Source organism: Apodemus sylvaticus, chromosome 16, assembly GCF_947179515.1.
Source record: "Apodemus sylvaticus chromosome 16, mApoSyl1.1, whole genome shotgun sequence".
Taxonomy (NCBI): domain Eukaryota; kingdom Metazoa; phylum Chordata; class Mammalia; order Rodentia; family Muridae; genus Apodemus; species Apodemus sylvaticus.
In genome coordinates this window covers 40,811,556-40,836,869 of record NC_067487.1, presented here as the reverse complement: position 1 = coordinate 40,836,869, position 25,314 = coordinate 40,811,556, and the positions used below count along the sequence as shown (strand labels likewise).

Here is a 25,314-nt window from a genome sequence, read left to right as displayed (position 1 = left end):
CCGCCCGGAAAACCGGTCTTTTTCCGGTACGGCTCTTTGCAGAGGCGGGACTTCCGGCCCCACTTTTCCAGAGACGGCCCCTTCCTCTCCGTGCGGGAGGTTCAAACTGCTGCCTGGCTTTGTGTATTTGTTTTCGTTTTGGTCCTCCGGTCGCCGATGCTGCCCCAGAGGACTGAACTGATGTTTCAATCGAAACACTTCTTGTGTCCATGTTTTTCCGTAGATGTGATTATTTTTCTTCATCAAGAAATATCTCTCGGTAGTTAATATATTACAGAAGGAACCGTGGAGAAGCCGTCGCAAACAGTACAGTTCGTGCCACTTGAGCAAAATAGAGGTCGGTCAGAGGCCGAGGTTGCCCTCCTTTCGAGGTGAGGTTGAAAACAACTTCGCAGCCCACAACTGCCGGTGGTGAGTGTCAAGTTTGGCGGTGGTCTTGCTGAGGGTATTTCACCGCCCCTTTCTCTTTCCCCGGGTTTGTTTTGAAAAAACGCGCCTTCACCATGCAGCTTATCGGTTCCTAATCCCACACACCTAGTGTGTTGAGTTGTGAGAGTGCAAGCATGAATAGAACAATACAAAGCACCAATTTGCTCATAAAATCTTTCCATCTGTTATCATGGTATTTGCTTATTGGCATTGCAAGGACGTAAACAAGTGACTTAAAGCAGTTAGTGTCGTCTTACTTGTGGGAAGTTATCTGTGACAGCAATATAGAGATGCACTGAAGAGAAGAAATGAGAGAAAGATTAGTTTTAGGAAATAAGAGATCAGCTTCCAGCAAAAGGAGGTAAAGAGCCAAATTCAAACGAGATTTTTAAAAAGCAGTAGAAATCTAGTTACAGGAAGAGAGAAAGCATCAGGAAGACAGAGGTATCATTAATGCATATTGCAAACCCAAGAGAAAACATTTAAACATTTATTCTTTCCATATTTGATGAAAGTATATTTATTTGCCTGACAGTTTTCTTCCCCTAATACTATTTTAGGTACCAATGATATATTTAGGAGAGCTCCATTTTGTCTGAGTTTTCTATCCTGGTGGGAGATATTGATACTGATAAAGTCTATGAGGACAAAAGATATGCCAGGATAAGAATTATGGAGTTGTTTAACTTACGTGATAAAGTTGTGCCTTTGTGCAAGCAGTATTTGTGTTGCGATGTGAGTTTTGACAGGGTTTGTGGTTTGATAAGCCAAGGAAACAACAAGTTAGACAGGACTGTGCGAAGATTCTGAGATGGAAAACACCCTCTTTCAAGAACACTTTTTACAAAGCCAGTATGATGAACGTGATGTGAACAAGGGAATTAGTAAATGACATTTGGAGAGAGTGGAGGGCTAGCCTGTGTGGCCTCTGCAGGCTGTGGTGTGGGACTATCGAGCTCTTTCTGTGTGTAAATGGCTAGGATTGATAGATTCCAGCTAAAGAATGAAGTCTGCTTGTGGTGGGAGTGCTTTCGTTGTAGTTTAATCAGACTCCGTTTCTCTATAAAACAGAGATGTAGAATGCTGTGCTGTTGCCATAGCCTGAATTGTGCGTACCTTATTTGCATAGTTTTTAAAAAGGTGAGGATGAAAGTAACCGTCCTTATTTGGTAAGGTCTTGAAGAATCCTTGATTTAATTAATGAATAAGAATGATTAAAGTTAATGACAGAGGTGGCAGGAGAGAAGAAACCCATTCTACCCCAAAGCAGGGTTGGAGGAGGATGGAGGGAAGAGTTCTGGAGAGGGGGCAATCTACAACTTTGTCACAGACTGAGTAGGTCTAGGAGGATGAGGTCTGAAGACATTTAGTGCACAAAGACATTGGTGGCCATGTGAATCGATTAATGCCGGTGGAAAGGCAGAGGAGAAAGCCAGGTCGTGATAGGATAAAGATTAGTAAGAGGTGCTAGCAGGGTAGTAAGAGGGGCTTACTGTACTGTACTGATAGGAAATTGACGTGAACTCAGAAGTATTGTCTCTGAACCGTGTTGTTGCTGTGGACAAGTGAGACTGTCCCAGAGGAGAGGCTAATACAGAAGGAGACAGGGCTTGTGTTAGAAAAGAATGAACATCTCACCAGATTTACTAGGAACGTACAAGGCAGCTTTCATAGTGCTAGGCACTGCCATGGGGATTTTCTCACTTAGACCTAGGGCAGTCTGTAACCCACTCATTGTACAGATGAGCAGATATCCCTAGGCGTCTGCCTAGCAAATAGTGGAGTATTTGAAACTCTAAAGCTTAAGGGGAAAGTCCATGAAAAAATACAAATGGCAGAATGCCTTGCTTCCCGGTCTGTCATTAAGGAGGTAGTTAATCCAGTCTTTTCAATTTATTCTCACTTCTCCAATTCAGTGTCTTACCACCAAAACAACTGGTTTTACTATGCTTTCCATACCTGTCTTTTACATGTGTTTTGCAAAAGACAGGTATGGAAAACATAGCAAAACTGATTTGCTATGTTTTTATTTATTTAATTTTAATTGATTTTTATTGTATGTATGTATGATGTATGAGTGCAGGCATGCATATTCTTGCTACAGCTTTGTTCTCTCTTTTCCACGGTGAATTCCAGGGATACAGTTCAGTTCATTGGGCCTGCATAGCCGCATCTTCATGTGCTGAACCATCATGCCTGCCCAAATTGCTCTTTTTTTTTTTTTAACCAAGTTTAATTGGTTTATCTGAAATGAGGTACTGAGCATATCAGACACAAATTAAACTTGAGGAACAGTAAACCACAAAACGTTTGTAATTTTGTGAGCTGTCTGCTCCTTCCAGGTTATGCTTTGACTGTGTTTGAGTAAAGTGCTAGGGGTTAGTTACTCTGTTAAGGAAGTTTATTTTAGATCCCAGAGGTAAGAGGATACACAGCGGCGGGTGTGTTGCCCTGTGTTCTTAGGAAAGACGTGTGTCTATGACGGAACATCTGGGCCTTAAGAAAACTGCCTGTGCCACTGTGTCCCCATTTCTTACAGTCCGCGCTGTGACGGGTGGCATACCCAGGCATGGGAACGGCAGCGGAGGTGCGAATGGTACTCTATGAAGATGATTCTGTCCAAGTGAACTACGCTGATGGGTCCACACTGCAGCTCTCTCCTTGCGGCTCTGAATTTCTCTTTGAAAAGGCACCTCCTCCCTCAACACATCCTTTAGAACAACCAGAGAGAATTCGTCAACGGACACACTTTGTTATTAGCAACTACCGAGTAAGTAATAGCACAAAAGTACACTCTTGTCTGTCTATCTATCTATCTATCTATCTATCTATCTATCTATCTATCTATCTTTATTTGTTTGCTCATTTATTTAGAGACACAGTTTCTCTGTGTACCCGTGGTTGTTCTAGAACTCACTTTGTAGACCAGGCTGGCCTCGAACTCACAGAGATCCGCCTGCCTCTGCCTCCCAAGTGCTGAGATTAAAGGCACGCACCACCACTGCCTGGCTAAAAGTGCTCCTTTTAATCCCGACCAGTGACTGAAGCTGCTAGGATGAGAAGGGAGCTAGGGTGCTGGACTTGTCATTCTAAACTGATTTTCAAACATTCTGCTTTTCTTTTTAATAGGAGCAACTACAGCGAGCCCTAGACTTTCGAAACTCTTCAGCTGCGTGCCCGTTTTTATCTGAAAGCATCATACCTTCTGAAAGAAAAAAGGTGACTTTTGTCTAAATCCACATTTTGAAGAGTAGTAATTGAGTACAGGTTAACTAAACAGATTAACTAGCACTTAGAAATAAGCACACGCTGTAGGATGTACAGGCCTCTGCGCTCAGCAGGCTAAGGAGCGAGATGCTACGTACGTGATTTCAGCTCCTCAACATTTACAGTCAAGGATTATAGCATTTCAGATTTGTGGCTTTTTATTCTCACGTGTCTCAATATTAAGCATCATACAATTTTTAGTAAACTGTGTGCCTGCTAATGTATATATAATAAGATGTGAGCCTAGTTTCCTTCTTCTGCTGCTGTGGTAAAAGATGGGCCAAGAGCAACTTGGGGAGGAAAGGACTTACTTCAGCTAGTAGATTTCAGTCCATTATTGAGGGAAGCACGGTTGGGACTAAAGCAGACACCGTGAGGAGCACTGTTTACGGGAACGCTTTGTTGGGCTCGCTTAGCTACGACCTTTTGTGTGCAATCCAGGCCCACCTGCCCAGGGATGGTATCCACTATAGTATGATGTGCTTCCCTGCACGAAGCAGCAGCCACCCAAGAGAATGCCCCACAGACATGTCCACAGCCCATCATGGAGATCTTTCCTCAGTTGACGTTCCGTCTTTACGAGGACTCAATTCCCGACAAAGCCTAGGCAGCCCAATACGTAATTATGTATAAAATGCTTATTACTCTTGTTTATAATTTATTTTGGGGAATAATGGTAAATTTAGTTTATTAAGACTATGGACTAGGAACTAGTACCGATGTTGAAAATATTTAAAGGGCAAGGTAAGAGTATTACCTGAACTCCTAAACTCGAGACTAACATGGGCAATGTTAAATTGATCCTCTTTCCAACAAACCAAAACTTCAGTGGTACCAGTGTGGCATGGGTAACAGTTCCCAAATTACCGTCCCTTGTGTAGACAAACTGTGTTTCAGAGAGTTTACCTGAGCTGGGCGGTGGTGGCACAGGCCTGTAATCCCAGCACTTGGGAGGCAGAGGCAGATGGATTTCTGAGTTCGAGGCCAGCCTGGTCTACAGAGTGAGTTCCAGGACAGCCAGGGCTATACGGAGAAAACCAGTTTACCTGATTTATCTGTGAAGTTTTTCGGAAGTGACAAAGTTAGGGCTTGAGGCTAGTCCACTTGACATTTGGCACAAGGGCGTGAACCCAGGACCTCACCCATGACATCACCACTGGGCAACACCCTCCGCCCAGGTGCCTGGTAATTACCCTCCACTGCTCTCCAGCGCTCTCTGGCCCCCCATACTGGGTGATTTCATATTGCGTTGTGGCTGTTTTAATAGTTTTGTATCTGCTTATATATTATGGTGACAGACTGCCCGAGATGCACAGCCTTGAGGAGGGAAGCTTTCCTTACTGTTGCAGAGGTCGTTTGTCCTTCGGCCCGCTCACCAATGGCTGATCCTGAAGCAGGACATTATGGGGGTGGGGCGATGTAGGGGGAAGCAAGCGCAGCAGCCAGGAAGTGGAGGGAGAGAGAGACGGGCAAGGGAGACGCCAGACCCTTTGATGGCTCTCCCTCAGAGGCCGCTTCCTCCAGGCAGACCCAGCACAGCCCATTCCTCTGAGAACTCAGGAACAAAGGAGTAATCCTTTGTGGACATTGCTGTCTTCATGATCCAGTTCCCTCTCAGCAGCGCCACCAGCTGGAGACCGCACCCTTAGCGCCTACCCCTTTGTGGAGAACACCTCCTATCCACGCCTTAGCAGGCAGATGTTCTGAGCCAGCACTGACTCCACAGGGCTTTTTCCCAGTGTCTTTTGAAGAACTTCATTCATTGAAGTGGTGTCATTTGCTGCAGTGTGGCCCTTGGACTGTGGCTTAAGAGCTTCTCTGACTCTCCTTACGCAGGCTAACCGTCGGTCACTGCCCCTAAGATGAGTATTCTGACAGGGGTGACTCCGTAAAGAGACTTACTTGACAACAGCTTTAGTAAAGTTAAGGTTTAATAAAGATGGAGGATGAAGTATTGAACTCTATACAACAATCACAATACTGTTGTATTCAGTACTGTTGATTTCTTATGAAAAAGCAGATACAGTTAACTGTTTTGAGTGTGCTGTTTAAGGTCAGCTTACTTTTGAGTGTTTGAATTGTTGGAAATGACTTTTAAAGCCACACGGAATGTATTTTAGGTCTCAGTATGCTGGTTGCCTTCTAGGGCAGGTGCTTTATGTGACTTTTCAGTTCATCTGGTAATCCCAGTGCCACCCTAAAGACCAATTGTCACCTTCGTCCGATCTCTTGTGACACTTTAAAGATGCTGCATTTATTTTGGTGCTCTCTGCATTGTTGTCTAATCGACTTGACACTATTTCTATAGCATGTGAGCTCCAATTGCTTTTATATAGCCCAGCCCAGCCCAGGCTCTCCTCCGTCTCCTTAGGCTGCTCTGTTTCAGATTAGGGTTTGGGATGAGTGATATAAACCCATCCCTCCCTAATTCATTGGACATTTTAAATCAAAGTAAGTCTAGTGCTAATCAGGTAACATCTACCTTCTTTTCTTCTCATGTGAATTGTGTGTGTGTGTGTTTGTGTGTGTGTGTGTGTGTGTTTCTTAGAGAAATACTATTAGCATCTAGTATTGTCTATAAAACCATATATAAAACTCCAGTATTCATTTTCTAGGTAATAAAAACACAAGTATGAAAACCCTTACTCTCTTACATAATACTTAAAATAGCAAAAGTATGGAAAATTGAACAGTAACAGAAAATACCATGGTTTCTTTTTTCCTCTCAATTCAGCATATCTTCATTGATTTCTCAGAAGTACAATGGCCCAGCCTTGACAGAGATGACTGCACCACGTACACAGACAGTGGCACGGTGAAGATAACATCCCTGGATGGACACGCATACCTTTGCCTGCCCAGATCTCAGCATGAATTTACAGTACATTTTTTGTGTAAAGTGAGCCAGAAGCCAGATTCATCTGGAATACTACATGAAACAAAGAATCAGGTCCCCAAAGATAAACTAGCTGAGAAGACCCGAAAAGTCTGCAGATGTGGAAATTTATCAGGACAAAGATTAAGGAATAAAGAAAATGAACCTCATTACCAGATCTTGAAATCTAAATCTAAAAACACTTCAGCGAACATCTGTTGTGTGAATGAAACTGAGGGGAAGAGGGAGCTGCCTTCCCCAGGCACAAAGCACAGATGTGTATACGCATGGGTAAAGCAGGCGTGGCCTGTTTCCTCCTGTCCGGAGGAGTGGAAATACCCTCTGTCTTTAGCACTTCGTTTTTATAACAAAGTTCATGTTGCATCTAAAACTGATGCAGATTTCCCTGCGAGTAGCCTTGTGACTTCTGACAATCCTGAAGATAGAGGAACAGAGGCTTCTGTCCTTCCCAGGGCCTTGTCACTCAGCTGCCCTGCTCCACACATGCACAGGTAAAGCAAGAATGGTCTGTTGCAGAGAGCGAGGTTTGGGAGAACTTGTCCTTACCCTAAGTGTCACTTGGTTTTGGTTTTGGTTTTCTGAGACAAGGTCTCACTATGTAACCTTGACCTCTATTCATAGAGACCCTCCTGCCCCCACCACCCAAGAGTGCTGGGATTAAAGGCCTGAGCCACCGCACCGGCCACATCGGCTCCTTTTCTTAAGCTCATTTACTTAGCTGAAATCTTTAATTTTAAAGGATAGTAAATCATTTCCCGAGCAAGGATGTTGGCATTTCCTACTCTGTCCATACACTAAGTGTCTGGGAAAGGTTAACTCTACACTAGATAACTTCATTAGGTGCAGTACGGAGCAAATGAAAACTGACTCACTCCTTAGTGTAGAGTAGCTCATGACGGCCACTGTCTCCAAAGGGCTCGTTAAAGTATGGAAGAGCAGGAGCCTGTGCAGAGCTCTTTGGGAGAAAGCCAGCAGGGGAGTCTGGTTGTGGGAGCACATGACCCCACTGCCAGAGCATGGGCCTGCAGAGTTTCGATTGTGGCTTCTTCATTTGATAATCAGCCCTAGGCTACTCATGTTTTAGTTAACTGCCTAAAAGTCTGTCCTTTTTCAAAAGGGTTCAGTATATGGAAACCTTTATGGCTAGTCAGAAACTTAATTTCATTCAAAGATGAATAAGAGTTAAAAATTTGCCACACGAACTTTGTATAAATGATACAGTAACTTTTTTGTAAAGTAACATTTACAAAGTACTTCCTGTGAGACACTGACGTGCTTGTGTGTTGGGTGTAGTAATCCTTACAAGAATTACCTTGATTTTTTTTTTTAATTGGTTTTTTGGAGACAGGGTTTCTCTGTATAGCCCTGGCTGTCCTGGAACTAACTCTGTAGACCAAGCTGGCCTCAAACTCAGAAATCTGCCTGCCTCTGTCTCCCAGAGTGCTGGGATTACAGGCGTGCACCACCACCGCCCAGCTTACCCTGATCTTTTGTAGAGGACCTTGAGGTCCAGAAATGATGAAGAACTCTGTGCTTTTGTATTGGGTGTAGTAACCCTGTTGCAAGAACTACTGTGATCTTTTTTGTTTTTGTTTTTTTTGTTTTTGTTTTTTTGGATTTGGTTTTCCGAGACAGGGTTTCTCTATGTAGCCCTGGCTGTCCTGGAACTCACTCTGTAGACCAGGCTGGCCTTAAACTCAGAAATCCGCCTGCCTCTGCCTCCCAGAGTGCTGGGATTACAGGAGTGTACCACCACCGCCCGGCTTACTATGATCTTTTGTAGAAGGAACTTGAAATCCAGAAATGATAAAAAATCCTCAAGCAACTTACATCGCTAGCATTTGTAGAATTGAAATTTGATCCATGGTGGTCTTTGTGTACACTTAAAATATTGGAATAGTTTTTGATCTTGCCTTAAATATCTAGTTAAAATTGGAAGTTCCAGGATTAGAAATATGTGACAGAAGAGGTTTTATGCTCCTAAGTTAAATGTTTCTTTGCCTGGATTCAGGTTGAAATCCATTTTCCTTAACACTGCTCATCAGGTTTTTCAAGATCTGGTCCTCTGAAGTTCTCACCTCTGCCATGTTTCCTGTCTGGGGCTTCCCTGTGCTTGCTAAACTTGTGCTCACTCAGGTTCTCCCCTGCTGCCCCTGGCCTGCGCGTGCGTGTACGCGCACACACACACACACACACACACACACACACACACTTCTCCTTCCCTTGTCTCAGCTTAAGCCTTATTCCTTGGGGCGCCTGTCTCATGGACTGTTGATACCTTAGGTCCTATTCATGCCCCCGGCACTCATTGGCTCCCTCTCTTTAGAGGTGATTACTGTTTTACTACACTGTCACATGGAAGTCTCCAGTGGGGACAGAAAACATGCCCGCTTTGTAGGAAATTAACGTCTTAGTGTGTAGACCATGATGCCTGGCCTACCGTAGACATCTCAGTGAGAATTTGTTTGAATTCGGGTTCAGTTTTAAAGATTAGGAAACTTTAACTTTATAGCGTGCAGAGATTTTATTAATGAGGCTTCTGAGAACGACTGTAAAGATACGTGGCCAAGTAGCGCTTGCTCTGAAGTGTCTAGTATGCATCGCATCGTGTGTGTTTGATCTGTCCAGTGAGGCAGGGCGTGGCACTGTGGCACCACTGTTTTGTTGACTTCTGGTGGCAGTTATTTTGAACAAGCAGAGTTCGTTCTCATAGTTTACTTTTCACAGGTGGAACTTCTGTGACTCACTCTTACAGAGGCAGTCTGACGCAGAAGAATACTCCTATCCTGAGCCTGTGAAGGTGGTGTGGAGCAAGGGCGTTACATATAGGTAAGGCTCCTTCAGGGTCACACCGGGAGCCTTGTTTCTTTTCTTTCTTTTTTTTTTTTTTTTAGTGTTAAGATTAATTTATTTTATGTATACGAGTACACTGTCGCTGTCTTCAGACACACAGACACACCAGAAGAAGGCATCGGATCCCATTACAGATGGTTGTGAGCCACCATCTAGTTGCTGGGAATTGGACTCAGGACCTTTGGAAGAGCAGTCAGTGCTCTTAACCTGTGAGCCATCTCTCTACCCGATTTGTATCTTAACTCACAGTGGGAATGAGACTTGCAAACCGATTCTTTTTTTTTTTTTTATAAGAGTAACACTCTTTTTTAGAAAGATTTATTTATTCATTTTATGTATATGAGTACACTGTAGCTGTACAGATGGTTGTGAGCCACCATGTGGTTGCTGGGACTTGAACTCAGGACCTTCAGAAGAGCAGTCAATGCTCTTAACCGCTAAGCCATCTCTCTAGCCTGCAAACCGATTCTTATAAACGGACGGTTTTGCTAGGTCAACTGGACTGCTCTGTTTTGTCTTTACTTTATAGGCCACAAAACTAATTTTATTAGTGTGCATGGAGGTCTTGTGGCTCATGTTAGCCAAGTTTACAAGACTACATGGCAGCTACAAAGTCACTGAGATCCAGACTTGCTACTGAATGGAGTATACCAGAGGCTTGGGTATCCCCCAGACCTGAGAAGGTCTAGTTGTGTTACCCAGGGAGCATGGAATCAGCTTGAGGGAGATTCAGTCAAAGAAAGCCATTGCTTTCCTGGCTGCTCTGGGCCTGTATTCCACCGACTCCTCCCTTCCCTAGAACAGAGTTACTGTCTAGTGTCCAGACACAGTGTCAGCCAGACGCAGTCTTACTTCCATGACTAATGCTAAAAAGCCTAGCTGATGGGGTTGAGTTGCCAGAGGCTTTCCTGTCTTGTATGATGACCTATGCTCTCTGACGGTGAATTTTTAAAAATTGCTTTCGATTTTACTGGGGCTGGCAGCAGGCATGTGCTATGGCCTGCATGTGGAGGTCAGGGGACAACCTCTCCTTCCACCATGTGGGTCCCAGGAATTGAACCAGGTCATCAGGCTTGGCAGCAAGTGCTTCTACCTGCTGAGTTATCTCGATGGCCCCACCATCCAATGAAAGTAATTTTCAATAAAAATAATTCTCAGTAATTGTATATGGAATGCTTTGAGTAAACCTGGCTGTCACATGTGTAATTGGTCATGTCTTACATGGATAGTTAATCTCATCCATCAGGTACTGATTACACCAGTTATAGTTACTGAAGAATCATCCTATTTTCAGAACCTAGACATCGTAGTCTTTAACTTCTGTGTATCAGCATGGCTTTGGCAACTCTTTATGTACCAGTTGCCCTGGTTGGCATTGGGGTTATGATACAGGATTATGAATTCTAGAAGCTCTGAGCTAAGTTGTTGATATAAACGCATAAGGCACTTCATTTGTTCTATTTTTCTTTGATTCAGAATTACCCATGTCTCTGGTTTTGATTTCTTGTTTGTTTGGGGTTTTATTGTCTTAATGATTGCTTTAATGCATGCATTAGTCTTAATTAGAAAGCAAATCGATTATTTCTCTTCCTTAGGCTTACCCATAAAAATGTAAACTCAATAGAGATTTTTCCTGGAGATGGATCGGTTTTCAAATCCGAAGGGGCTCATTTTGGTAACTATTTTACATATTGCTCAAGTCAAGAGGAGTCAGAAAAGGTAAGCTAACTGAAAACTCAAGATCCTTGATATAAAGCTCTTCTTAAAGTCATAGTATGGGAAGTTGCTGTCTATCTAACATTACTTCCCTCTGCTCCAGGAGTGGGCAGCAGGGACTCGGACGAAGGACGGTGCTTATATAGGATTTCTTAGGGGATGGAGCTCTTAGGGGATTTCAGATCCTGAGCTTGCAGAGCTCAGGGATCGGTGGGGTTTTCTGCTCAGGGATTGGTGTTTTTCTTTCAACCCCTTTTCCCTGCACCTGGCCCATGGATTAGGATGGGAAGTCCTTCCTGATTGCAGCCTGGTTTTACTGAGGCACCATCTCTGTGGGGCTGCTGGGAGCTGGGAAGATGGGGGCGGGGGCGCGGTGCTGTCACTTTGGACGAGCTCCTGTGGGCCAGCTCCTGCAGTGGTGTTCCCCCGATGGCAATGGGCTGAGGCAAAAAAGGGGTCAGCATCTTGGACAGCTTGTAAGGGACAACTCCTGCTGAGGCAGGAAACGAGGTACACCACCACAGAGTGGAGGCTGCAAGCTGAGGAGATGAGCTTGTGCTGCCATTTTGACAGGAGCTGCCATTTTTGACAGTTCCTGCCTGGCATCTCACCACAGCTGTAGGCTAGGGCGAGACGAAAGGGCCAGCCTCAGCTTTTGCAGCAGTTTAGGGACCACAGTCCTTGCTGGGAGATAGGAGGCAGACAGGAGAATCATCCCTCACCTGGCATCCTAAAAGTCATGTCTCTGTCTGCGCTGCCTAGCCAACTTTATTTTCCAATCAGAACCAACTGGGGACAGGGTCCCTCAGTGTCAGATTCTCATGTAAACAGTTTTGGGGACCCAAATTAACATAATAACAAGCAGCCACATTTTCTGCTTTTTGTCCAATTAAAAAGGATCTTTTCAGGGCTGGAGAGATAGCTCAGTGGTTAAGAGCATTGACTGCTCTTCTGAAGGTCCCGAGTTCAAACCCTAGCAGCCACATGGTGGCTCACAACAATCTGTAATGGGATCTGATGCTCTCTTCTTGGGTGTCTGAAGACAGCTACAGTGTCCTTATATATAACAAATAAATCTTTTTTTTTTTAAAAAGGATCTTTTCTCTCAGATACATGTTGAACATAATTATAACATTTATGTAAATTATAAGGTAATTGTCTGGGGGACCCTAATTAATACAAACAGCCACGGGTGCATGTATACATACCTCAATGAAAAGATAGTTAAGTAATAAGGGTCAGATTTATTGAAATTTTGTGTGTTTCCTTGTCTTAAAACTTTCAGAGAGAAGAGAAAACTTATTCCATAAATAACCTTCCTCCAGACAGACCAGGAAATCTTTTCTCTGTACGTTCTCTGATTAAACAGGCAGCCAGGTGAGTTATGGCATTCATCTGACCAAAAAATCATACATCTGAACACCCTGATGTCTTTCCCCTGGTTAAGGATAAGATTAAGGCTCCGTGGTACAGTGGATAGGTTTGTCTTTGCTACAGATCTGCCATGTTTTCTGGTCTCATAATAGAAAAAATGATCTGTGTCATTACAAGAGTATTTCTAGTTTTGAAATTTAAATATGGAGACACTACATCTAGGAAGTGGGCAGACCCTGAAAAGGACTAAAATGCTGTTTTCGGGATAAGAAGAGTATCCTTCATGGCCTACAGTCAAGGGCAAGATTTGAGGACACATTTGAAGTGTTCCATTTTCTCACTTTCAAAGTAATGAAATTTTATGAGAGTGCACTAAAGATAAGGACTGGGCTGGTTCCTTATTTCACCTCTTCTTAAATTCTTTTGATAAGAAAGCACAGTAATGAATTAAATAATTTGTATTTATAAAGTTTTCTAGAAACAATTTCCAAATCAGTTACCAGGCTCAGAAATTACTGTCTCATTTCCTACACAGAGCTGACTGCTTTTTTTTTTTGCCACCTTTGGGCTACACTAAGCCTGTAGCATGTAGCTCTGTCACCTCTTTAGAACGCCTGAGAAGCAAGAAGGCCCAGCTGAGCAAGGCACTTGCCTTGCAGGCCGAATAGCCTGAGTTTGGCCTGCTAAAGCCACAGAAAGGTGGAGAGAGAGAACCGACTCCACAGAGCGTCCTCTGACCTTACACACATGCCAAGGCACATGTGCCTGCGCACTTACACATGGCAGTGCACATTCACAACTAATTAACGTAAACAATTTAAAAAAATTATCTAAGGAGTTCCTTCATTGCTAAAAGGCTGAGGCTTAGCCTTAGCTGGCTAAGTTGAGGCCGGAAGGCAGTGGTGGTGAGTTCCCATCCGGGAACTTAGCCCTTTCTGGGAAAGTGAGTTGCTGTAGTCATCTAAACTGTAACGTGGCATTCAGGATCTTGCTAAAACATTGCACCACAGAGCCCGGTGTTTGGAAATACTGGAAAATGTCCTTCTTTACAAACATTTAGGGAATATTTTTGATGTTCACAGAATCCTTCAACATTGCGCCAAGATAAGGCTTTCACTAAGCCACAACTACCGTGTATGCTGCTGGAAAATGGTATGTGAAAAGCAGGATTGTTAGTTGTCTTCTTGTTTGGATTAATACTTGCACATTCAAACTGCTTTCATGTAAGTCATGTAAATGAGAAATGTACATTTGTATATTTGTTTATTCAAGCAAATGCCTGCCTTGAGGCAAGTGTGGTGGTGCATACCTTTAGACCCTGCACTTGGGAGGCAGAAGAAGACAGATCTCTTGAGTCTGAAGCTAGCCTCTTCTACAAATGAGTTCCAGGACAGCCAGGGCTACACAGAGGAATCCTGACTTAGGGTTTCTATTGCTTTGATGAAACACAATAACCAAAAACAACCTGGGAGGAAAGGGTTTATTTCGTTCGCAGTTCCACATCATAGTCCGTCTTCAAAGGCAGTGAGTGCGGGAGCTCATGCAGGGCGGGACCCTGGACACAGGAGCAGAAGCAGAGGCCGTGGAAGGGCCCCCGCTTACAGAGTTGCTCATCATGGTTTGGTTTGCCCAGCCTGCTTTCTTACAGAACCCAGGACTGCCTGCCCAGCGGTAGCCTCACCCACAGTGGGCTGGGCCCTCCCTTCCCACATCTATCCCTAATTAAGAAAAAGCACATCTTATTTTTTTATTTTTTTCGAGACAGGGTTTCTCTTTGTAGCCCTGGCTGTCCTGGAACTCACTCTGTAGACCAGGCTGGCCTCGAACTCAGAAATCTGCCTGCCTCTGCCTCCAAAGTGCTGGGATTACAGGCGTGCACCACCACCGCCCCGCAAAAGCACATCTTATAAAGGCCTTTTCTCAATGGAGGTGCCCTTCTCTGATCATTCTAGCTTGTTAACATAAAACAAGCCAGCGTAAACCCTGACTCGGAAAACTTAGGAAGGAAGGAGGGAGGGAGGGAGCGAGCCAGAGAGAAAGAGGGAGGGAGGGAAGTAGACAGGAAAGAAAGAACACCTACCTCATAGATAGATTGGGAAACCGGCTTCTACTGCATCCTTTTTCAAAATCCCAGGCATTGTGAGTATGGCAGATGCTCTGTCACTTAGGTGTTGTCCCTGGGCTGTGCCCTGGTGTCCTAAATTCTTTCTTTATCTACATAAGCTCTCACCCCCACCGTGCAGGGATTTGGACCTGGCTGAGAACTGCAGTCACATGCTCTTATCACAGAGCTGGGCGAGCTCGCCCCACTCCTCCCCTCTTTGGCTTTTTGATGCAGAATATTGATATGTAGCCCTGGCTGGCCTTGAGCTCACTACGTAGCCCAGGCTGGCTTCCAGTTTGAGGTCTCCCTGCCTTAGCCTGCCAAGTGCTAGGATTATAGATGCGTGCCGCCATGCTCGGCTGATTGTTTCTGTGTTTTACATTTATATTTTTATAAATGCAAAAATAAAATCATTAATCCTGCCTTAGAGGAAATGATTCTCAGACACTGATTTCTAAACCCATACTCATTTGATATAGACCGATATGCTGTTATAATTCATAATCTTTGCCTGTGTAAAGTTCATAGCAGAATGGTAGCTTACAGAGCTAAGGGTGTAATCTTATTAGGTAGACAGTTTTGGCTGTGCAGTTCTTAAAAAGATAAACTATGGTTAGGAGTTCTGTAGTGCTCAGTTCCTGAATAAGACTCTGGATTTGCTTCAGAGTTCATTAATAATTACTGAAATCCTTTTCATGGAAAGCTCTGTCTTACGCTCTCTCTGTTTACTTGGTTTTAGGCACTGGGAGTAAATGTTAGCAGTATCCTGCCCGTGCTTCTGAAGGAGTCACTCATCCCAAGCCTGGGGAGATTCCTGGCCTACTCTGATGACAAAGTCCATGCTGTCTTCCTGGATGGCGTCACACTGACGCTGAATTGGGATCTCAGCTCCTCTGCTGAAAAGAGACACGTGAGTCTAACTGAGATCCCCAAGCCTCCTAACTCTGCGGCCCTTTAATGCAATTCCTCATGCTGTACGGACCCCTAACATTAACCATGATGTTATTTTTGTTGCTACTTCATAACTGTAACTTTGCTCTAATATGAATTATAATGTAAATACCTGATATGCAGGATATTTGATAGGTAACCCCTGTGGGGTCACAACCCAAAGGTAGAGAACTGTTGCCTAAGACTGAAATCCATTTGTTATACTCAGTAAAATTTATTATACACTGTTTGTAATTGTCACCTGTGAGATACCATTTTGATATTAGATAGTTGCATACATTATATATTATTAATATCAGGGTAAACATTATCACCTCAAATATTATTTCTTTGCTACAAAAACATTCAAGAGCCTATAGTCTAGATTTTTTTCAAATATAATACATTATTCTTAGCTATGGTGTGTCAATTATAGTCTAAATCTATCCTGATTGGTTACTTATCTGCAGGAAACAGAACAGAAAACAGTACTACAGTATCTCAAATTATCATATTTTTAGGCTTTTTTTGTGTATGTGTACCTGTGTGAGTTTATGTGCAGTGTGCGTGGAGGAACTTTTGGGATCAAAAGAGGGGACCCAGATCCCTAGAATTGGATCACAGGCAATTGTGAGCTACCATTTGAGTGCTAGGGACCACACTTTTTAAATCTAAAATCTTGTCAAGAGGCTCTATGAAACTGAGTGAATTTCCTAGCAAACATTAGAAAAGTATAACAAATAGTTTGTGTGTGTGTGTGTGTGTGTGTGTGTGTGTGTGTGTACATTATAACAAGAAAGATCAGCAGTTTCATTTTCTGATAACTGTCTGCGTGGATAATGACTTAAACTTGCCAGCAGCCATTTAAAGTGCAGACTGTAAATTCTCAACATAGAATTGTAATGATTCATCTTCTCCTTTATTTCTTGTGGTTTTTTTTTTTTTTTTTTTTTTTTTTTTTTGGTTTTTCGAGACAGGGTTTCTCTGTGTAGCTCTGGCTGTCCTGGAGCTCACTCTGTAGACCAGGCTGGCCTCGAACTCAGAAATCCACCTGCCTCTGCCTCCCAAGTGCTGGGATTAAAGGTGTGCGCCACCACCACCCGGCTTCTCCTTTATTTCTTAATGGGCTGCTAATGTTTTAGTTTTTACTTTTAGGGTGATGAAAGTTGCCTCTTCTTTTTGCTTCTTAAGGTAGATCAAGGTCTCAGCTTCGGTTGGTGCAGATTGACTTTCCCTGATGGACAGGATCGGTTAATCCGAACTGAACACCCTGGAGTGTATGAAAGGTATGGAAGAGCAATTTTATCTTAGTGCTTTAACTGGTAGGTGTAAATAAGCTTAAATCTTATATGTAGCTTTAGTTTTTCTAGATTTCATAGTTTTCAGGTATACTGAAATTTAATGAAATAAATCATGTCAGCTTTAAACATTTCTTTGCATGCAAGTGATTGTTTCAAAATGATATGTTTCCAACATCTGACTGGCTGTGGAGAGTTGAATGTGGTCAGTTGTGTTCATCAGTTATTGTAACTGCTTAACGAAACTGAAAGAGAGGTGGTTTACAAATGGCCACAAATGAAGTTGTATGTTTTCTGTGATGGATAAAAACTAGCTGATGGCTATTCCTAAATGAGATGATACTTAAACTGAGTTTTTAGGGATTTACCTTTCAGTAATGTAGCTCACTGTTTACTCACAGTGGCTCTATCTGTAGGAGTCCTGACCTGTCAGCACCCACAGACTGCCTAACATCCTGAATTTATTTTTGTGGTGGATCACCTTATCTTGGTCCAGATGATCCAACATTTAATTGCTATTTTAAACAGTTTCTCTCAAGAAGATAGCACGTCTAGCAAATGTTTTAGTGATTATTGTCCTATCCTGTCACTTGAGATCATTCAGTTCTTAAACTTGTTTCATTAAGTTACATTTCATCGTGTGTGTGTGTGTGTGTGTGTGTGTGTGTGTGTGTGTGTGTACTTATACATACATGTATATGTTCTAATGGGTATTTCCAAGTTTAAATTTTAGTAGCAAATGCTTCCATAGATTATGTAAATATATTTTCATATCAGATGTAAGGAATTTCACTTTACTTTGAAAAACTAAAAAGAAAAAGTTAAGATGTTTACATTTGAGTTTTAAATGAAGTGCAAGTATTTCTTTTGTGTTTTAATTTAGATGTTTTCTTTATAATATTATAAATATAGGTAAAATTATTTTATTCTTTATAAGTAATATAAAAAAGGCTGCCTCATCTGTGTCTAGTTAATACAATTAAGAAAATTTTATTGCCTCATTTAAAACTTTTCTTTATCTTTTTTTTCCAAACTGTCTTACTGATTTCTTTTTCATTTCTTATGTATTTGTAGAGAATATACAAATTTAGGTTAGGAGTTTAGCTAGGTAGTAAAGCATTTCCTCAGCATAGACCAGGATCTGGTTCCATCCCCAGAATACAAGGTGGAGAAAAATTAATAAAGAAACCTTAAAGCCAGGTGTGGTGACACAGTCTGTAATTCCAACACATGTCATAAGGATCAGAAGTTCAAGGTCATTTTGACTACATAGTAACTTAGAACCCGAGTATTGTTTTATGATGATTCATTTTTTATTATTGTACATATTAAGTATAAATTAATGGGCTTTCCTATCAAATATTTATAATGTGTTCCTTTCAGATATGTGACATCAGTAATATCATGGTGCAGAAGACTGACGCAGACTAGTCCGAGACAGATGCCCACACATCTCTCACCTGTTCTCAAAGAAGAAAACTGGTATTTATGTTTCTTGTAAACTTAACCTGTGAATAAGAGCCAATACATAAATGTTATATGGCAGTTTGAATTAAGAATGGCCCGCATAGGCTCATCTATTGATTGCTTAGTTACCAGGAAATAGCACTATTTGAAAGGATCAGAAGGATTAAGAGGGGTGGCCTTGTTGGAGGAAGTGTGTCATTGAGGTGTAGACGCTGGTTTCAAAAGCCCATCCCAGGCCCGGCTTTTTTCTCTGTCTGTGCATCAGGCTGTAGCTGACAGCTGCTGCTCCAGTGTCATGTCCCTGTGTGCTGCCATGTCCCCTGCCTTGATGACAATGGTCTAAGCCTCTGAACTATAAGGAAGCCCCCAGTTAAATGCTTTGTTTCCTAAGATTTGCCTTGGTCATGGTGTCTCTACCATGGTGTCTCTCCTGTTCTACGCAGTAAAACAGTGACCAAGACCCAAGGCTGGTAAGACGGTTCAGTAGGTAAAGGTTTGCTACGTAGGCTGATGACCTAAGTTCAATCCTCAGATCCCTGTGAAAAGCCAAAGCTGTCCTCTGACTACACATGCATGTAGGCGAGCACACTCACACTCATACACACACTCAACACACACACACACACATACACACAAGGAATAAATGTAAAAACAGTATTTTTTAAGTAGCAAATGGGAAACCCTGAAGCTTTTTGTAACCCAAAAAAACCTTTTGGTTTTAAACATATTCAACTCATAAAATGTTTTGTGGTAATATAAGCTTGAAAATAACTTGCTTCTAAAATAATAATATTTTATCTGATCTACAGAAAACTCTGCATTGAAAATTTCATATCAAAATGAGTGGCTCTTTATCTATGGTAAATTAAAATGTTTGTGGAAATTTTAGTTATTATTAAAGAAAATACAATATTAAGGAACATACATTTTTTTTAAAAAAATTGACTTTCAAATAATTTCTGTTGTATTTAGTTCTTGTCCCAAATTAATTAGCAAATTAGAAAGTAAAGCAAGTATTTTAATCCCTCAGGAGACTAGGCCTGAGCTCCACAGGAATGTTTGAGGGGCATCAAACTTAGGGAGTCACTTGAGGAAAGACAGGAAGCATCACTCAGGCCTGGAAGAAAACTCAATGGTTGAGAGTGCTGGCTGTTCTTGAGCGACACAGTTTCGTTCCCAGCACACGCATGGCAGTTCACAACTCCGTAACTCCATTTCCTGGGGACCTAATGACCTCTTCTATTCTCCAAAAGCACCGGGCACTCACATGGTGCACAGACATCATATGCAGGCAAAACTCAGACACACATAAAATAGATTTTAATTTACAAAAAGAGTTTTTGGCCTCTGGAGACAGTGAGAAGATAGTTTTTCAAGAGCAGATAGTATTTGCTAAGATATAAGTTTTGATGGGTTAAGACTGATATTATAATAAATGAAGTTTACATGGGAAGAAAACACAAGTTTATAAATGGAAAAATAATTGGAAGGTCTATTATTACTGAGTAAAAATTTCAGTACTGGAAAAGGATACCGAGAGTGACTGAAGAACTTTTTTTTTTAAGATTTATTTTTATTTTTAATTACATATATCTATTTGTGTGCCTATGTGTGTATATGCACAAGTGCAGGTCAGCCTGAGAAAGCCAGAGGCATGAGATCTTCCAGAGAGGGAGAGCTCCTAACATGTGTGCTAGGAATGAAACTTCGGTCCTCTGCAAAAGCTGTGTGTGTTCTTTTTTTTTTTTTTTAAGGTTTATTTATTTATTATATGTGAGTACTCTGTAACTGTCTTCAGACACCAGAAGAAAGCATCAGATGTCTTTTTCTCTTTTCGGATGGTTGCGAGCCACCATGTGGGTGCTAGGATTTAAACTCATGACCTTTTGGAAGAACAGTCAGTGCTCTTACCCAATGAGCCATCTCTCCAGCCCCCTGTGTATGTTCTTAACCAGGGATTTGCAGCCCCAGGAGCACTGCTGAGCTATAGCACAAACCTAATTCATGAGCTTTTGAAGGGTGAGCTGTAAGGTGTCCCAGTGTAACGTAGCAGGACAGTGTACAAACAGAGAAGCACACATTAGACCTGATTTGTATCCTTCGCCTGAGTGAATACTTGCTGGAATAAATCAAATGGAAACAGTAGATGATGGGATTTTAGAGTGCCAGCACCTACAGCTCAGGCTTGCCGTCCTTCATCTTCAGTGTAGCCTGTTTCACAGCAGGGAACTTGCTCAGAGCAGCAAGGAAGAACGGGAAATTGCACATGGTTATAAAATGATCACTAACCTCCGCTTGGGATGAGTGTGTTTTTATAATGCTATCTTGTTACATAAAAACTGAAAGAGGTAACTGTTAACATGTTAAGAAATGAAGCCCAGCAGAGTGACACATGCCTTTGGTGGAAGGCAGAGGCAGGCAGGTCTCTGTGAGTTCGAGGCCAGCCTGGTCTATATGAGTTCCAGGTCAGCCATAGTAAGACCCTGTCTCAAACAAAAGTGGCAATGCAGTTGTTGACAGAAACCTGGTGAAGGTCATGAGGGACAGCTTTGCTCCCCAGACATCTCCCCCATCCTTTGTCTTATCCAAGAGTTCCAGTTGAGGGTGCTTTGAAGGAAGAAAAGAAATCACACAGAAAGTAGTTCTCTAAATTGTATTTCAGTATTTTTTTAAGATTTATTTATTTTACATATATGAGTCCACTGTAGCTGTACAGATTGTTGGGAGCCATCATGTGGTTGCTGGGAATCGAACTCAGGACTTCTGCTTGCTCTGACCCTGCTCTCTCTGGCCCAAAGATTTATTTTTTATTATATGTAAGTACACTGTAGCTGTCTTCAGACATTTCAGAAAAGGGCATCAGATCCTATTATAGATGGCTGTGAGCCACCATGTGGTTGCTGGGGTTTGAACTCAGGAACTTTGGAAGAGCAGTCGGTGCTCTTAACCACTGAGCCATCTCTCCAGCCCTCAGTATTTTTTTTCTGCCTTACTCATTAGCTTATTGATTCAAATTCTTAGTAACTTAATAAAGGGTTGTTGTTTATAAACAATGCCCTCATTAATCTTTCCGAGGTAGTCAAGTGTGGTATTTGTGTAGTGTTCTGACTTGGGGAAGACTTGGCTCAGCCCTCATGATTGCTGACTTCTCCTATCCCCATGTCATCCTTTACCCTCCACAGGTCTGTCGCTTCTGAGCTTGAGAAAATACAGAAATTTAACTGTATCCTTTTATGACAATGTGTCATCCTTCAGAAATACTCTGTTTGAGTCAGGGCTGAGTGATGACTGTGCTTTGTGCCTGTGTGTCCATATATACTTGTTGCTGAGTTTTGTTAAGTGAGATGATAGCTAAGATATTTTCTTGTTATGGTAACATTTATACTTTTATGTTTGAATTGGGTAAGGAATGGTGAGCTAGGGTTAAAGTCTCTTTTGGAGACATTTTCTCTTACATATAATTATAATTTAAATTATAGCTGTTAAAAATATATCTGTAACTTTATTATAAACCCTTTCATCTGAATTTATTTTGTCATTTTATTTTCTTGTATGACTTTTCCTGGGGAAATACGATCCTAAATTTATTTGCCCCATATAGGACCAACAGTAGACTAAAGAGACAATTCTGCCCAAGTCCAGCATAGTGAACTAATGAGTTTCCTAGGATTACTTAGAGGAGTATGGTTGAGGGGATCTTTACAAAAGTATGATGACTCAAAGGCAGCAATCCCCTAAAAGCTGAGGATGTCTGACAACTCATAAAACTGCATCTCAGGAGTTCTCTGAACAATTTACGAGTACTTCCCTTCTCAAAGTCACCTCTTTCTAGCACCCGTTAGTGCTTATATGACCTTGGCAAGGGACCTTGTGAATTTTGTAACTTTTAGGAGTTTCCTGGGCCCTGTAAGATTCATATACTTTCTAGGCAGTGTGCATTTTATCTACTTCTAAGTCTTGTGAGCTCCCTCTTCCCCTCCAGGAAAAACTGTTTCAATTGGGAAAAAGTAGTTATATAACTTTACCCAAATAATAAATTAGTTCTGTAAGTCAAATTTTCTTTTATCCTAGTCTTCAATTTTAAAATGCATTATATTCATTATTTATAACTATCTTCCTACCCTTTCCCTTTTTATTTTCTTAACAAATGTAGGTTAAGGAATATTACTGAAGGTGGGTAATGGTGGCGCACGTCTGTAATCCCAGCACTTGGGAGGCAGAGGCAGGTGGATTTTTGAGTTTGAGGCCAACCTGGTCTACAGAGTGAGTTCCAGGACAGCCAGGGCTATACAGAGAAACCCTGTCTCAAAAAACCAAAAAGAAAAAAAAAGAAAGAAAGAAATATTACTGAAGATTTCTTTCCTTTCCTACTAAAATATCATCTAGACACACACTATTTCTCACTTTGCCTGCACTATGACTGGCTTCCTCCTCCATAAGGGGTATATTCTATAAATTCTGAAGTCCTAGTGCTATCATGAATTCAATAGATAATCATTGTAACTAATAAATATTTTCCTCCCAAAGCCAAGCTTTCTGAAAATCAAATCATATAATGAAAAATATGGGGGAAAGCACCTTAACTAAGTCATTCAGGGCTACTGGAAAACAGTGGTATCCTCAACCTGTCTTCTAGCAAGAAGAATGAACAGTGTTCTTCTGATCACTATAAATCAGGATCTTCAGAAACCTTGCAAGAAGCAACTAATGAAGAGAGTGTATCAGTAGCATTGAAAAGAACTTCTGAAATCCTTCAGGATATTGACCATCTTCTGTCACTCTCTAGAAAGTGAAAAATGGAAGTATTACAGAATCCGAAGGATGTTTCAAATTACTAGTATGGAGTTGCTATAAACCCAAGAAATTGCAAATGTTACTTTTGCAGAATGATTATGCAGAACCGACTTCACTTTGATTGTATTTTTCTCATCTTGTAAATTTTAGTGTTTGTGTGGGTATACATTTTTTAAAATAAAAAACAGTTTTGAAATTTTGAACTATTTCATTTCTTACATTAGCTGTATAAGAAGAAAGTTATATGTTTTTGCTGTTTTTATTTTGTGCAGTTCGTTAATTTCCAATTTTCTTTATTAATGTGCAGAATTATACATTGGGCCATTTGCTGTTTAATCTCTCCAGGAGAGCTAGCATAGCAGACTTTCTTCCTTCTCTTCCCAGCTCTTGTCTCACCGCTGTAACGGAAGGGTGCAGACGGTGGGGAAGGTCAGTGAAACAGTCAGTTCCAGGGAGAGCTGTAAAAGTAACTGTTCACACGGGAGTGAGGCTCGCCGCTGCGTAAGCTCGCCCTTTCTAGCTCCCTCTGAACTCTGGCTGGCTGGTTCAACTCAGCGCTCTGGCTCAAACTGCTCTCCAAGCTGACTGACTCGGTCTGGTTTTCCTCTCAGCAGCTTATTGGATTGCTCTGCTTGGCGTCAGATTAACTCTGGCAGTCTATTCTAATATTCTGGCTCCTTCTCATTCCCATCCTGTCTGCACCTGTGTCTGGCTTGTTCTCTCTGCAACCTGTCTCTGTAAAACTGTCCCAGTCAAGACTGTCTCGGAACCCCATGGACTGAACTGCCACAAACTCAACTCCACTGCACTCATTACTCTCAACAATGCAGACTCAATCCAGCTGACTGACTAGAACCCGGAGGTCTGCATGCCTCTCTCTCTCCTGAGTCCTGAGTCCTGCCATTAAAGGTATGTGCCACCATGCCTGGACCTAAGCTTTTTCTTTACCTGAAACTTGCTCAATACCAGGCTGGCCTTGAACTTGAGAGATCTGTTCACGTTGGTCTCCTGGGACTGCCTGGAAGGTCTTTGGGTGTGATCCCTTGTCAGAGCAGCCTTGTTGCCTGATTACAATTCCTCTGCAAAGAGTAACAGTTCATATTTAATAGTTGTACTGGCTGATTTTGTGTGTCAACTTGACACTGGCTGGAGTTATCACAGAGAAAGGAGCTTCAGTTGGGTAAGTGCCTCCATGAGATCCAACTGTGGAGCATTTTCTCAATTAGTGATCAAGGGAGGAGGGCTCCTTGTGGGTGGTGCCATCTCTGGGCTGGTAGTCTTGGGTTCTATAAGAGAGCAGGCTGGGCAAGCCAGGGGAAGCAAGACAGTAAGGAACATCTCTCCATGGCCTCTGCATCAGCTCCTGCTTCCTGACCTGCTTGAGTTCCAGTCCTGACCTCCTTTAGTGATGAGCAGCAGTGTGGATGTGTAAGGCTCAATAAACCCTTTCCTCCCCAACTTGCTTCTTGGTCATGATGTTTGTGCAGGAATAGAAACCCTGACTAAGACAATAGTGAACGCTCTCAGCAGCCACAGGCAGCCATGAATTACAGATGAGAGCTGAGGGCAAGTCTGTGAGGAAGAGCAGGAGCAAGTTTGCCAACAAAGGCAGGTGACTGCAATGTGCTGGGGAGTGTTAGAGGCTCAGACAGGCTCTGTTTGGCTAGGTATATATTCAAATGGACTGAAAAAGTAATAATGAGGGGAGAGCCTGCCAAACCTAGATGAGAAAGCGTTCTCAGCCCCATTACTATTACATCAGCGATGAGGGAGCAGGTGTTCAGTTGTCTAGAGGGCAGCAAACCATTAATCATTACATACATAAATGTAATAAATATATATTCCTAAATAAATATAACCTGCCCAGTCTTTATGTTACTCGTCGGTGTGTTTGCAGGCTACTTGGTTTTGGAGAAACAGTTGGTATACTCTTTCTTTCTCCAAGGAAGATTTCATTCTCCTGCCCTCTGCATCCCTTAGTTGCCTGTAGTTCTTTATGTCCGGCTGGGCCTTCTGGGCTTTCAGAGCAAGTGGGGAGGGTGTCTATAAGACAGTTTGGAGGGAGGAGAGAGAAGGGTGAAACAATATATTATCTCACAAAAATAAAAGAATTTAAAAAATAAATACACAGGGCAGGGTGTTGGGGGCCTACCACTTAAAAGCAGGGATCATTTCCTTCTCTATCC

The 25,314-nt window shown here is 42.2% G+C and overlaps 1 protein-coding gene across 2 annotated transcripts; it reads left to right on the top strand.

Annotated features, from left to right (window-relative positions):
• Positions 1-68: 68 nt before the first annotated feature.
• On the top strand, positions 69-23,331 carry C16H5orf34 (chromosome 16 C5orf34 homolog). 2 transcript variants are annotated; one of them, XM_052159762.1, is made up of 13 exons: positions 69-371; positions 2,969-3,199; positions 3,559-3,648; positions 6,431-7,083; positions 9,320-9,421; positions 11,041-11,164; positions 12,447-12,538; positions 13,618-13,687; positions 15,379-15,549; positions 16,761-16,855; positions 18,251-18,349; positions 21,517-21,557; positions 22,931-23,331. In XM_052159762.1, the coding sequence occupies exons 2-13, from the start codon at positions 2,999-3,001 to the stop codon at positions 23,125-23,127; spliced, it is 1,935 nt and encodes a 644-aa protein (XP_052015722.1). In that variant the 5' UTR covers positions 69-371; positions 2,969-2,998; the 3' UTR covers positions 23,128-23,331. The 2 variants fall into 2 exon arrangements, with proteins under 2 accessions (XP_052015722.1, XP_052015721.1); XM_052159761.1 differs by having other exon boundaries at positions 69-411.
• The last annotated feature ends 1,983 nt before the right edge of the window (positions 23,332-25,314 follow it).

Bases quoted from the DNA above. Each gene is read 5' to 3' on its own strand.
- C16H5orf34 (XM_052159762.1), top strand. From the start codon at position 2,999: ATGGGAACGGCAGCGGAGGTGCGAATGGTACTCTATGAAGATGATTCT. The intron at 9,422-11,040 runs GTAAGGCTCCTT...TCTCTTCCTTAG, and splicing joins AGCAAGGGCGTTACATATAG to GCTTACCCATAAAAATGTAA. The intron at 21,558-22,930 runs GTATCCTTTTAT...TAAGTCATTCAG, and splicing joins GAAAATACAGAAATTTAACT to GGCTACTGGAAAACAGTGGT.